The sequence below is a fragment of the Taurulus bubalis genome (assembly GCF_910589615.1).
Source record: "Taurulus bubalis genome assembly, chromosome: 9".
In the NCBI taxonomy this organism is placed as follows: Eukaryota; Metazoa; Chordata; class Actinopteri; order Perciformes; family Cottidae; genus Taurulus; species Taurulus bubalis.
The window spans coordinates 19,819,960-19,834,958 of NC_136597.1; the positions used below are offsets into that span (position 1 = coordinate 19,819,960).

Consider the following 14,999-nt stretch of genomic DNA (forward strand, 5'->3'; position numbering starts at 1 on the left):
GAATGGAGCTGAGTGAAGGGGGATTTCCCCAGGCTGCCTGCACACCGATCTGGACACAAGTTTTGAACTGGCCAGATACTATTTGGAAGAATAATTTTTCTTTTTACTTTGTAAATCAATTTTTGCAACGAGCTCGTCTCTTAATAGCCTGCAGACTGACCCTTTTGTGGATTTCACTCTAAATATGTAAGTCTACGTTTCTCTTTTACTTTATTAAACTGTTTGTTGGCACAAGTAAAGCTGCCTTGAACAACTGACGTATTCAGGAACGGTGTCATTTTTCAGCTGCCTACACTGCTTCTGACAATCTATTGAATAGTCGACAGTTCATACAACAACGTTTCACTTTATTCATTGAAGTGACTGATGTACTATTTCTTGTGTTCTTCAGATTTGGGGCTTAAGGATGTGCTCTATAGTCATGCTTCATCAGTGGAGTCTGGCTGTGTTCTTGCTGTGCTCCCCAGTGACTCTTGATGGGAGACCAGTTGCTGCACTTAGTAGCAGAACGTGAGTTATCCTTTATATCAATTTTGATGACAATAGAAAAGTGACAGAAATGTTAGGCTTTATGGAGATTAAAAATGGAAGACTAGTTAACAATTAAAGTAACTGAGGCCATACTTTTGAAAGATTCCTGTTTGGATTAGAAAATACATCTACAGTTGATTAATCAGATTAAATTAAGGTACAGGAGGTTTTCTCTGTTTCAACTCTGGCTTTTTGGGGTCTGGAGCTCAGATTTGTGATGGCTCTAACAAACTTGTTTATGCTGCCACCTACTGTACTGAAGTGTCCTGGTGCCTGACCACATTTCAACTTCGATGCCTTCTAACACTGCTCCACAAAGGTTCAAGTTATTTTCTTGGTGCTAACTTTGAAATTAGGACTTCTGGTTTAATTGTCTCACTGATAAATAGAAAAGAAAAATCGATTGACAGATTTTGGGGAAAAGTTAACTTGGTGCTGCTCCTCTCTTTTGCACTATGCAGGTTTAGGATTTATTTATTATCTTTAATGCAACATCCTTTGTTAATCTGACTCATTCTTTCTCTTCATTTTCATGCAATAAGGAAGAGGTCAGTGAGCCACGCCCAGCTGATGCATGACAAGGGCCGCTCCTTGCAGGAGTTCAAGCGCCGCATGTGGCTGCAGGAGCTGCTGGAAGAGGTGCACACCGCCGATGAGCGAGCTCTACCAGTGCAGAGCAGAACCCAGAGCCAAACGTTCAGTGGGAATGCCCTGCATGAGAAGCCCCCAGGGGCCACAAAGAACCTCCCTGACAGGTTCAGGCTGGACAGAGAGGGCCCTAACCTGCCACAGGAGACCAACAAGGCCCTGGCTTATAAGGACCAGCCACTTAAAGTGGCCACCAAGAGGAAAAAAAAGGCGAGGTTAGGCCGACGTAGAGAGAGTGACAAGAAGCGGAGGCGGGCACGGTCCGTCACAACAAAGGAGCCATGAAGGAGGCAGCGCCCTGGCTAAGAGACTCCCAATAGCCTTGGAATGGTACTGCACTAAGACACTGACATCGGTTCAGCGAGACTGGAATCTGAGAGACTCTCCTCAAGGCTGACTCAGTCACTTCATATTACGCCCTGGGTTTGTGCTTGTATGATAACATTTTGCTGTGTTTATATTTTTGATCACAAAGTTTTTGTGAATTATCTTCATAACATCTTCTTAGGTCCATATTTATTTTGGAACATCTGTAGGAATCTGTAACTTTGACTGACTTTAAAACAAAGCCATATGTTGTCATCTCTAACCAACCGTGTGCACGAGTTGATCATAGGAGGAAATATTTATTCGCCTGAAAATGATGTAACTTCAAAAAATTGGGAGGCTGAGTGGTCTACTTTTGTTTGGCTCTATGTTGACTATCGTGAACTCACAGTTATTGTACATACAAACTGTTCACTGCGTACATCTGTTCGAACTGTTCTGCCATAATTTATTTCACTTTGAAAGTGTGTATTTATTTTGTGAATGTATCATGGTGCTGCTGACTAAATTCCATAATGCACTTTAGTTATATCCTGTACATGTTCTTTTGTGGTTGGGTTCTATTTTGATGTTTCTTTTTGATGGTTCTGCTTTCCTTTACCAACTTAGATTCCCTGGGGACTTATAACTTATTGGATGCTTCATCAAATCCACTCCCACCATTTCATATTATAGTTTATTTTTATAGAACAAGCCAAAATCAGGGGCTGTCAAGACTCATTTAATGTTCTTCACCATGCACTGAGGGCATACTGTACATGTTTCCAGTTAATCAAACATTAAAAGTGTAACCATTAGAATATTTGTTATTCATGGTGTCTTTGTTCACAAGTCATACGTGTGCAACTTATGATTTATGACAGGGAGGGACGTTACTGGGAGGACATTTTCATCAGTGTTACCGATAACACCAGATTTCTACAAGAAAAGATATTTGTCTATGAAGATCACTATTAGTAGAGCTCTACTACTACTACTACTACTACTACTACTACTACTACTACGACTACTACTACTACTACTACTACGACGACTACTACTACTACTACTACTACTCTCGTCATGTGCTAAGTGAAATGTGGCCACTTCTACTCTCTGCTGCCAACATCAGCTTAGTATTTTACAATTGAAAGGTATTGTATTTGATGAATGTGGGCACTGATGTGCAACAATTATCTTAATGGTAAGAAAAATCAGTGGAGCAAGTGGACAAGTAGCCTAATGTAGTCGGTGCATGCCTGAACTGTAAAACTGTTACTGACTACTGCAGCAAGCCTAGTGACCGGTAGAGATCAAATAAAATACAGATATTTAGATTATAGGTTGATTTTTTTTATGGATTTTTAAGTCAAGCAAAAATCCTAAACATTGCTTAGATTGACGTTTGTGATAATATAATACAAATCATAATAATATAATATGACTTATTGGTATTGAAAATAAATAGTTAGCCTAGTGGTAAACCGAAAGGCTAGTCAGAAATTCTTCATCCTCCCATGATTGCATAGAATAGTAAATATACCTGTCCATCATTATTTCACAAAATTCTGTGACCTCTTCAAATAGCTGTGTTTGTCCAGTCCAAAAGCCGAATATATTCAGTATTCAATCATATTAAACGGTTCGGTATTTTTGCTTAAAAAGTGATTAAGAACAACTGAATTTAAAATAGATAATCAAAGAAGGTGACAGCTAATTTCCTGTTGAGCGACTAATCGATTAGTGGGATAATTATTTCAGCTTTATTGTGCATCAAGATACAAGTATGATGTACTACAAGGTAATACAAAACGTATGATTGCAAAGCAGACTAATCTGCAGTATGGTCAGTTACCCATTTTATCCCTAAAATCGTAAATTGATTATGGGGAGATCTGTATGCCTCTTTGACTCAGTGGCTAAAAATAGAAAAGGGGAAACACGGGGATGTAATGACCATGGGCCTGAGTTCAATCCCTAGAGAAATAAATAAGAAGTTCAAGATTTGGGTCAAAACAGGTTTTTTAACCTAGCAACAGCAAATATCAACGTAAAAATCTTCATTGACTTTTGGGCACGGACAGAGCACAATGAAGCTGTTATTGTCCCACTTGAGAACATGTGGCATTTTTAACAGCTGCTGACTGAATGGCACAGGCACTGGTAATGGAGGGGTTAGCAAATGCATCAGCATCAGCTATATCCTGTGCTAAGAGCAGCAGTATACACCAAAGGCCATTAGCTGACACAGAGTCATAAATGCTCTGGAAAGCCTGATAAAGCCGCTGTCAGGAGCCTGAAGCTCACGCCGAAGAAATCAATCAAACAATGGAGAGAGACATTAATATCTCCAGAGAAGGGGAGGAACAGTAATCATGATCAATGGATTTGTCCCCTTTTCTTTGGAGAGTGCTAATTATTTTGATATATTTCATACAGTGTGAATGAAATCCCACAAAACAAAGAGGCTTTAACAGATCAGGAAAGGTCAGTACAAGATTTACAAACAGAAACACAGTCTCAGTCAATAAGGTATTTTTTATTGTCCTAAAAAGACTAATATAGTCCAATTTAAGGTGCACTATGTCAAATGTAACTAAAAGACTATACACATACATACTCTTATAACAATAACAAAACAGGCATGTAGTATATCACTGTTTCCTGAGCAGCTGGTCTGAGGTCATTTCTCTTTAAACCAAGTCAACCAGAATCAATTTGACCCAAGTGATGTTTGCCTTTCTTCCCTCCACATTCACCTCTCACACATTGTAATGAGTCCTGAGAGGCTGCCACCTCTCCCTTTGTCAGTCCAGTTTAACAGGATGGACACCAGTGAAATAGAAGTTTTTGTAATGAGGATAGCCCACTCACAAACATGAACCTGAAGATACCACTGGAGCGATGACGGTGAGTGAGTCCAAATGATGGACAGCCGTACAATTGGGCACTATTTTAGTACGACACACACCTGTTCTCGTTATTTACACTATCAGTTAAGAGTAGCTGGTGCAATGTTTTGTATCTTGATAGACTAACATATTGCTGTTGCTATGTAAAAACCCTGTACCTTTTATTTGATATTGCATCATGTGTGTTTTGGTGACGTATGGGTCCACATTAGCCTTTCAGATGCTATTTGATCAACTGACAAAAGTAATTTTGGCCATGCTAGAAACAAAGCTGACCCAAATGTAACTTTCCTCTTTCATTCATAACACAAATAGAGAGGCAATGCACGTTTTTTTTTCTTTTTGATATTCGGTTTGAAATATAGCAACAAAATAATCTTTGTTTTTATTTCTCCCAGAGCCCAATATGACCCCTTAAAATACCCCTATTACCCCTTAAAATATTAAGTTCACCATCGTAATTAACAAAGAAAAAATGCTTAAAAAGCTTAAACCTGCAAAAGTTTGGAATTTTTGTTGAAACAATTGATTTAAAAATATTTGCCAATTTATTTTTGCCAATCAACTAATCTTAAACATTAAATAATTTGTTTTTTTGTTCTTATATTTGAAAGGTGATGTCAATTCAGTGATAATATGGCTGTTCCCAATACCTACGTGCTGATCTTTGCCTGTACCTGTGGAGTGATCCTGTGCATTGGGCTCTGTGCCAACCTGCTGGTCTTTTCTTTGTTTGCAAAGCACAACACCTTGCGTAAGAACCGCCTCGACATCCTCCTACTCAGTATGACTCTGGCCGACTTCCTCACCCTGCTGCTCATCCCCTTCACCTTGCACTCTGCCGTCAGTTACTCCTGGCCTCTGGGTGACACATCCTGCAAAGTCTACCAGTTCCTGCTGGCCTTCAGCCTCGCGGCCAGCACCTACTCGCTGTGTGCTGTGTCCCTGACCCGCGCCATGATCATCACCAACCCGTACCAGCCGCCAACCATGGACCTGGTCATCCTCATGTTTGTCTTGGTCTGGGCCCTAAGCTTCTTCATCAGCCTGCCACTGCGTATGTTTGCCACCAAAGAGAGCCTGGGCCCGAGCCTGGCCAACTTCACCTTCTGCCTTCCAACCATTCATGAGCACCACTACCAAGTAGTAGTGAGCCAGTTTGTACTTTATTACTTTGTTCCAATGCTGGTCATCGCCTTTAACTATGTCCGGCTGGCTCTTTTTCTCCACAAGAGCCCTGTAATGTCGGTGTCCAGTGCCAGGAACACCCGCCGTGCCTCTGTCATGGTGTTCTTGGCTGCGGCTACCTTCTCAGTGTGCTGGCTGCCTGGTTATGTGCTGGAGCTGTGTGTGTACCTGGGGCAGTATCGCCATGGACAGGCTTGGGAGATGTTTTACTTCATCTGCACTGTGCTGCAGTACCTGCACCCCTGTGTCAACCCTGTGCTCTATGTGCTGCTGTCAAAGCGCTACCGCCACAGGAGGGCAGCCTGGCTCTTCAGCTGCAACAGGAACAGAGTGCAGCCACAGGTCATCAGCATCACCACAGACAGCATTTAAATACAGAGGAGCAATGAGTTGGTGGCATTTAGGGACACCCTTTTATATTTATTGTTTATACAAATCAATTATTTTTCTGATTACTTTCAGATTTTACCTACATATTTGAGGTATAAATGTTCAAATCAGAAGACTGTAATGCACGGTTTAGGATTTATTTACAGGCTCGACTACACTCAAATGTTCACGTTCACTACAAAAAGCCACAGTAATCTGATCATCTTTTAGGGAATTATTGCTTATATTCTTTTTGTTCGTTTTTGTTCGTTTCTGTCCCTTAGATTTTCATATTTAGTTTACTTTTCTTTTGTTTTATGCTAGGTAAAAATGCCAACAAGCCTTTTGTTTAGTGGTTGTGTACCAGTTTTGTCACAGGATCATTTCCTTTTTTTTCTCCACACCATCATTACAAACGTCTTAAGAAGGTTCTCCAAATGACATGCAGAAGATTTAATACAGCAGTAAACAACTATTTGATATTTAAACAAAAATGTAGTGGAGTAATGTTGTCCTGAGCAAGGAATGAAGTCATTCTTGTAATTTTGTTCACGTAGCCGGTCCGGTTAGTGCATGCAAGTCCCACCGGCTAGCTTATGGCTGCCGTTCTGCACTGTGCTCAAATGACAGTTAGCATTGATATCGCCTTCCTTATTGTCAAAGGAGCGTAGCGACAAGCCCCGACCCACCCCCAGTTAAAACTATTAGCTGTTAGCACTGTTGCCGTTGTTTGCACTCTTCCTGCTGTTCGCAACTATAGCTGCTAGCACCATTAACTGCTAGCTGAGCCATTGTTATGATGAGAGCTGTGTAGAGGCAATCCCTAAATCAGAGATCTACTCTGAATTCTGTATAGAGCTCCTTTAAGAAATTTGTAGTCTTCTGAGACATAGCTGCATTAATTAATTTTTGTTTACTGGGAAAAGAAATATTGTAATAATTTCAAAAAACAGTATCGTGAATGACAAATATATAAAGCAAGAGTATTTTCTCGTTATAGCATGAAACAGACCTTTTCTTTTAATTGAATTATTTCATAAATGTTTTCACAATAACAGAAATACAATGTTTGCATTTTGAAAGATAGCAATGCTGGAGTAGTTTTTGTGCTTTATCGTCTTTTCCCTTTGTGCTGTGTTTAAATTTACAAAACATGTGAGGTTCTTGTGTCTTTGTTTCACATAATGTTGGAGTATGTTTGTGTCTTCACGGGTGCCACCAAGAAGAAATCCTGGACATTCACGCTATGTGACAGGATAGCAGGTCTATCTGACGTTAATTTACTCCAATGAAGACTCTACTGACATATTCTTACTCCCAATTAAAGTTGGTCTCCATTTTCGTCACATCTATTTCATTTAAAATCCCAACTGTACTACGCTGTGTTTTATTTGTTTTGACCGCAACAACCAAAAATAAAAACACACAAATGCTCATATGACAAACTTTCACCGGGTAGTTATTCTTTCCAGCAACAATAAATCATTCAGTAGGTTTAGCCACCTTGGCAGAGGGTGGCCATTAAATATGAGCTATATAATCCACTTGTATTACACTATAACTAGTAATGATAAACCTGGGAGTAAGCTGCGGCCTCTCAGCTTTCATATTATTTAATTGAGCCATCAAAAGTGATGTTTTAGTGACACTGGCCAGAATGCCAATATTCTGATCGCTAACAATGCGACTACAATTGTTTTAGTGCAAGTTTCTGTATATGTAGTGCATATATTATACATGATTTACATTGGTCAGTTATATTGTGATTATAGAGCAAGATACAAGAGCATACATGCAAAGTAAAGAAATGATGAAGGACCATCAGAAAGATTTATAAATGAAATGCAGGAACTGTAACAGTATTGTTGGAGTCAACTATAATTCAGGGACTGGAAGTTTGATTCTGTTCAGATAATAAATAAAGTTGTACCGTTTCTGCACGGTGGTCTTGTAAATACAGGTATTAATGCTTTCTTTTCGGTATATTTTTGCAGTTACAATTCTTAACAACCGAATATAATATATTTTCTGTTATATTGTGGCTGCAATGGGACATGACATAACACCATCCAGTCAGGTGTTGATGCCATGTCCATAACATGCTTATTTAAAAAATCAAACATTTGAAAAAAACACAAATGCCACATTACCAACACTAAGTGTTTTAGAGATGACTGCTTCTTTATTTAGCTTAATCCCCCAGGACTTGTTGGCTGTCCCCTGGGGGGATCAACAGTAACACCACTAGCTTCAGTGTGCCATTCTTTGCTCACTAGAAACACACACCTGACTTCCCATTTTGTTCTCAGGCAGCTAAAGGCCTAAAGGTCGGAGTGGGAGAGAAATAAGAAGAGGGCCATGGCACAAGTGTTGTTGTTACACAGAAAGCAAACAGATTGAGAAAGGGAATAGCAAGTCTGGCTGAGTTCAGACGGCCGTTGCAGTAATAGGAGACAACCTGCCCCTCCCTCTGTCAGTTTGCCCCCTGACTTTTGGCCTTCTCTTTAGCGTAGGGCAGCTGGACTAACTTGTACAGACCGCCATCTGTAGACCATCAGCATGTTGGATATGGTGAAGCAATAAAGAACATGGGCCGGGGCACTTTAAGTAAACCTTGTGAATGTACTTCATAGTGTAGCAAGTGCACTGCAACCTCTGAACAAACCCAAATTATCCGTGAACAATAAAAACAAATATAAGATTTGATAAAAGAAATTGCTCTGTGAAATGTTTAAGCTTTCCACTCGATGCTACCTGCTTTTCCCTCATTGTCTGTGATCCTTTAGTGTTCACCGTAAGGCATTTCCTGCTTCTCATAGAACATCAACCAGCAGCAGGTGCTCCCTTAGCTTAATAATCAAGTTATATGAAAACAATAATCATGTGAGGTTTCTTGAGTGGTGTACGCAATTACCTCTGAATACTCTTGCTGCTATCTCTTTTGCAGCAGATCCACTGGTAATGATTTTATTTGTGATTTATGATTCATTACATGTTTCATAACAATGAAAATAAAACTATTCATTTTGCAGAAGTGGGTCATCATCATTTGACTTTCAATTTTGCATTACACTGATTCATGTGGAGGGAATTTCAAGGTGGGGACAGAGTAATTGTCTATTACCACTGATGTCTTCTGGTGATATATACGTAGCATCCGAATGTTTGCATCCAACTATTGGATACAAAATATTCTGTTCCTTGCGCCTACACGTCCTCAGTATCTTGAGCCAGCATGTTCCTTGAGAGAGTTTTATTAAGTCGAAGCTACGCCAGTGTTTGCCACCAATACCTTTGAGTATGGAAAACCCAGAAAAGAAAACAATATTTATAATGGATAGAGAGCCTATTCTCTGAATATCTTCTGGCTAATTCAATTGTTGCTTAAGACTCCTTGGCCTGGTACCACGATGTGTATGCTAAAAGCTTAACAGTATGTATATAACTACTACCTTTATTCCCAATGTTCCTCTCTTTGTAATAAATGCATTAAATCTTACAAATATGCAGATTTAAAATTGACCACCCTATGAACGACTATTTTGGTTCCTAATTATTTGATTCTCTGCCGTCTGAAATTCAAAAATGTAAAATTAATTTTAAATATTTTCAATCAAACATAAAAAAACAGGCTCCTGAAATGACCTGTCTTTCTCTGAGAAGTTGGATGTTTTAAATAAGCAAACTCTGAGGAGCAACCAAGCCATTGAATGCCTTAAACCTGAAAATGCAGATGAGACCTAGACAAGAGTCCATGAGCGATTCTCCTCAAAGCTCAATATGGATGCAAGCAGCATAGAAACAAAATGTGCACACAGAAATTGAAGATTCAGGGTTGATGCCGAGGCCACTTGTGGTTAAGTTTCTGAACGACAGACGTGCTGCTCTTTTAACAGCAAGAGGGGACTATGCAGGTAGTATGATCGTCTTATCGTGAAACTAAGGACAGATGTTGAGTGACCTGAGGCATGATCATCTGTTTAACTTCTGATTGTTAACTTTTCATAAACACTGATAAGAAGGAGTTATGACTCTTATCATGACTAAAGGTTGACACATTTTACATCAAAATATAGACTGAGGAATTTAATTCAGGAGGTAATTTGCTTGCTTATACATACTTTGCATTTCAGAAAAACATTAGACACATAAGTAGATGGTCATGAAGTTGCAGTGTTCATAGAAAAGATTTAATTAGCCATGTCTGTGGTGTTGTAATTTATATTCAGAATCATTTAGCATACTCGTTAAATTGAGAGCCGACTTCATGAATTGAGATGCGTTGGATATTGATTAATTTAACTCATACAATATCAATTATTTTAGGATGTTATATACCTCTTAAAGTAGATATTACATATTTAAAGGCAATGTGTTTAATACTGCAGCGGGCTTCTGATCATTCTTGTTCTTTTGGTTACTTCAGTATAGCCTAGTTATTACAGACGTGTTCATTCAAAAGAAAGCCATGTGAAACTTCTGTATGAAATGCATGATATGTGATATGTCAAATACACAGATAATAAAGATATGACATGCTGTCTATCATCTTCTTTAAGCTCTTAGATATAAGTACTGATCAGTAGTGGAATGTTTTACACTCACAAAATACTTTGAAAAGCATGTTCAAGATATAGCAATGTGTCAAATACATGACATGGACTGCAAAAGAGAATGCACTATTTATTATTTATCTAATAATTCATTATAAACCAATTTCCCTCTTGGGAAACTGACATCAATTGATTACACAGCTTGTAAAAACCAAGCCATGGTTGAAAACATTCAAACAAGTGAATACAATTAAACCTCTGCACAGATCATAAACAATAACAATACACACGTGACCGAATAGGTGACGTAGCTAACTAAGATATGTAGAATAATGAATTCCAAATGTGTCCAGCACCTTGGCTCCCCATCCATGAGACACTCCATTAAGACACACATTTCAGCAAGCAACAAAACCACCTCAGAAACTGCACGGTGACGTCATCTTCTTAAAGTGTCTGCTACATTTCCGATACCAAGAGACAAAATTCATCAGGTGGCCAGAAATATGAATCCAAAGGGACACTTCTGTATGTTGCTGAGGGTTCAAGCCACTTCAAGCTTATTAGGCAATTGTTTGCTAACAGATTAGCTATGGCAACTATAAAGATGTAAACCAATTACTTTATTCCTATAGAAATGACAAACCTATACAATATCAAGTATAACAAGCTTAGACTACAGTACAAATGTATGTATAGTAATTAAGAGTAAATCAATTTAATTTATTTTTATACGATAATTGTTTTTCTCTCTTTCTTTAAAGCTTTAAGTGCACCACAACTAGAGAGAGCTAAATTCTCATTTATGGTTACTGTTGCATCATTATTGACCTATACCTACACATTCCCTTTACATAAATGTGTTTTTCTTCACAAATTACCCTGTAAGCCACATCAATATTCTATAGCAACAGTCAACAACAAATACATGCACGGCCAATGTACAGTATAGGCTAACTACATTTTGTGAATTCTCAAGAGACCACATTCTTGACACACTACTCGAGTTAAGCAATGCACATAGCTGACAGAAAATAGTTGTGGTTACATACTGTAAGATCAGAGGGCCCTTGCCATGAGCTAATCATTCCATGTGCCATATAGGCAAGTGTTGAAGGAGTGTTGCCTGTTTATTTATAGGAGTCTAAGGTTCCACAGCAGAGGGTTGCTCTTTGAGCTGGACTCAATTACAGCTCTGGTGAAAGCTGAAAATATAACATCTATACAGATACAAACGCAAGTATAATTTCTTTATATGAATCTTTAATTGTGCTGGATTTACAGTTGTTGAAGCACACGATGGGGAAGTTTTCTCTAGAGAAATGCACGTCTCAATATTAAACACATTAAAGCTATATTTGGAATATTCATGTATTTATTTTATTTACATGCTGACTGAAATGTAGGGAAGTTATGGAAGATACTGTAACTGTTGTGGATGCAACAATGTGTGATGTAAACGGCACCCTCCTTTATAAGTTCAACTCAGCATGTGTAGTAGGTTGGAAACACTACAGGTGAGTTATATTAAAACAGTTACACCAACCGGCTACACAGTGCTACCTAGCTTGTGTAACCGTTGCTGCTGGTCCAGATTTCCCGTAGGTCTGGTGCCGGTAACAATTGGGGGCTCGTCCGCGATCTTCTAGCGTCCTTGCCTGGTAAAGTGGGTGGTGAGACAACGTAAACCTGTGTCCAAAGCTTCAGGGAAGGCTGCAATCCAGTGCGCCATCCAGAGAGCGGAGTCCACCGGTGCAACGATATAATGGCCACCTTCACCCCGTGGCGGATGTTGGTTGTCCAGATCCAGAAGAGATTGTCCAATTTGAGTGCAAGTCAACTCCTGAGAGTTGCGAGTTCAGTTGATGACGGCGGTGCAACTAGAAACATCGATGATCTGAGTGAACCAGAACTGTATGAACTGATAGTGGACTACATTAGAAGTGATACATTGTTAGTCCTGGAAGATGGATGCATGTCACACCTTCTCCTCCTCGAAGACATGCTCAGTGACCTGCTGGCCACAGACACCAAAGGGGTTGGAGCTAGCCAGGCCCCACCTTATGAGATGGGAGATATGGCAACCAACCAACAGGGATGCGACACTCCACCTCATCCTGACTACAACCATTCAGACACACATTCATTACACCTGGACAGAGACAGTCATGCCATCCCACTGGACAGAGATGCATGGCCTAACCCATCTTCAGAGAACAGAGACCTTTTCACACGGTCAGCCAAGTCACTCACAGCCAGTGTTGGGGGTGCTCCTCATGGTAGGGTGAGTCTATCTTCCAGTATGGGAGAACAGGTACTGAAGTTTAATGATGTTGCTACTCTGCTCCCACGCAGAGTTTAAGCTACATGGTGGACAAGTCTCTGATATGCGTTCTGACATGTCATACAGCAGTCTTTGTAAGCAAATAGATGAAGGTTTGCAAGAAGGGTTTACTGAGTCCGAGGTAATTCACACTGTGATTAAGATTTCCTCCAGGTTAAACTTCTTGGCTTTAGGTTTGCCCACCTTCCCCTTCACCAGTTTGTTGGCCTTTCCTAAACTCTGGTCCTCTCGCTCCTGCTGCTCCACTTTATCCAGTTGCTCAATGAACAAGGCCAAGTCGTCCTTCCACAGATCATCGGGAAGTTTCTTCTGGAGATCACTCAGCTCTGCTCTCTTGTGGTCCCTCTGTTTGAGCAGGTCATCCACCTTCTCTTTAGACAGGCACCACAGAGTCATGTTGAGGATGTAGTTGAAGTTTGGCCCTGACGAGCAGCCCGAGTCTACCGAGCCGTTGCTCTCGCTTCCGTCCCGGTAATCTTCTTCCTGCGCCTTTTCCTGAGACTTGGTTCTTCTTCTTATTCACCACTTCAATAAGTTTGGACACTATCTGGTCCACCATATAGTCTACGCGTCTGCCACCCTTGGTGGTGGCGATGCTGTTGACGAAACCAATCTGTTGGAATCCCTTCTCGCTCAGGGTGAGGCAAACCTCCCAGCGGTCATTCACAGTTTCATTCACCACCTTCAGAACGACGCCTGTCTCGTCCAGTTTGTCCTTCACATACAGATCAGGGTTAGGTAATTCAATAGGTATTTTTTTCCCATTCAGCGTGACTTTAACTCCCCTGCCGGTTACATCATATGCTCTGCGGGTAATGAGTGCTACAATATCCTTGTCCAGTTTCTCCATCTGGAACTTGGACAGGTCTGGCTGTAACGTCACGCAGGTGAAGTCCTCCCCATCAAAGAACTTGATCTTGGGCTCAGAGGTCTTGCTCATGTTGTTCTGCCACGTCTGTTTGAAACTGTGTCTGTATTCCTTGCAGGCGGTTTCTACTGTGAACTTTGTACTGAAGATGTTGCAGAGAGTTTAGCGCTGTACCCGTTCCTTCCACCCGTGACCTTTTTCTCATCGTCGTCATAGTTGCTGGAGGTGAGCAGGTGGCCGAAAATGAGAGCCGAGACCCCGTCCTTGTGCTCCACCACTGGCATTCCTTTACTGTTGTTCCAGATAGAAGAGTGTAGTAGGTTGGAAATACTACAGGTTAGCTATATTAAAACAGCCCGCCCCCCATTTCTTGTAAATAATTAAACTACTCTCACGTTCTTAACACAAGGCAATGCATTAATCACGTCAGTAGATGGCGCGGTGGTTCTGCTGTGGATCCATTAGAGAGGACGTAGCTACAAGCGCAGCTAATGCGCAGTTCAGAATAAAACCAGGTCTGAGCCTGAGCATGAAGAATAAGTTGGTCCTCTCTCTGTCAATTCACAGATACGACAAAACTAATTTTTATGTCTTTAGTTTAGGTTACTATCTAAGGTGAATGCAGTAGCAAATGTTCTGTAATGTTTTAACATGATTTGGAGATGTGTGTTAAATGTGTTTTGCCTCAGTTTGTAGCTAACGGTTCTGACGAACGTCCTAATGCTACCTAGCTAGCTCTGTCCGTGACCTTCAGTGTTACACCATAGCTTGTAAGAGGAGAATGTGTTTTAAATGAGTGTTAGGCAGTCTTTTTTTGTATATTATGTAAATTGCTAAAGGTTTTGATCTGTAATTGAGGAAAGAATAAAACCAGCTCTGAGCATGAAGAATACGTTGGTCCTCTCTCTGTCAATTCACAGTTACACCTACCGGCTACACAATGCTACCTAGCCTGTGTAACCGTTGCTGCTGGTCCAGATTTCCCCTAGGTCTGGTGCCAGGAACACATGCGTTGTCATCATTCCAAAACCAGTTAACCAAGTTAACCAGTGGCTGCATGGGAAACCCACAAATCCTCTGTGCTCACAAACAAACCGTGATGTTAACTTGTGTTTTAAGTTTGATACACCATGGGAACCCACCAAGAAATAATGAATAAGTACCCAGCAGCAGCAGCAATTGAGAATAAATAATCAGAAAATAATTTCTTAATAATTAACTTCAGCACTTTTTACAAATCCAGCCATGTGCTTTTCATTATTCTTGTTTTCAACTCACAA

At 40.3% G+C, this 14,999-nt stretch overlaps 2 protein-coding genes across 2 annotated transcripts; both read left to right on the forward strand.

Moving 5' to 3' along the window:
• Window positions 1-406: 406 nt before the first annotated feature.
• LOC306741291 (parathyroid hormone-related protein-like) lies at window positions 407-1,464 on the forward strand (the record flags this gene model as incomplete). The annotated part of the gene is made up of 2 exons (XM_079223562.1): window positions 407-510; window positions 1,074-1,464. 2 exons carry the CDS (start codon window positions 407-409, stop codon window positions 1,462-1,464), a joined length of 495 nt encoding a protein of 164 aa, XP_079079688.1.
• Window positions 1,465-5,033: 3,569 nt separating this feature from the next.
• Window positions 5,034-5,957, forward strand: LOC306741117 (galanin receptor 2a; the record flags this gene model as incomplete). Its single annotated transcript, XM_079223370.1, has 1 exon — window positions 5,034-5,957. The coding sequence occupies one exon, from the start codon at window positions 5,034-5,036 to the stop codon at window positions 5,955-5,957; it is 924 nt and encodes a 307-aa protein (XP_079079496.1).
• Window positions 5,958-14,999: the final 9,042 nt, after the last annotated feature.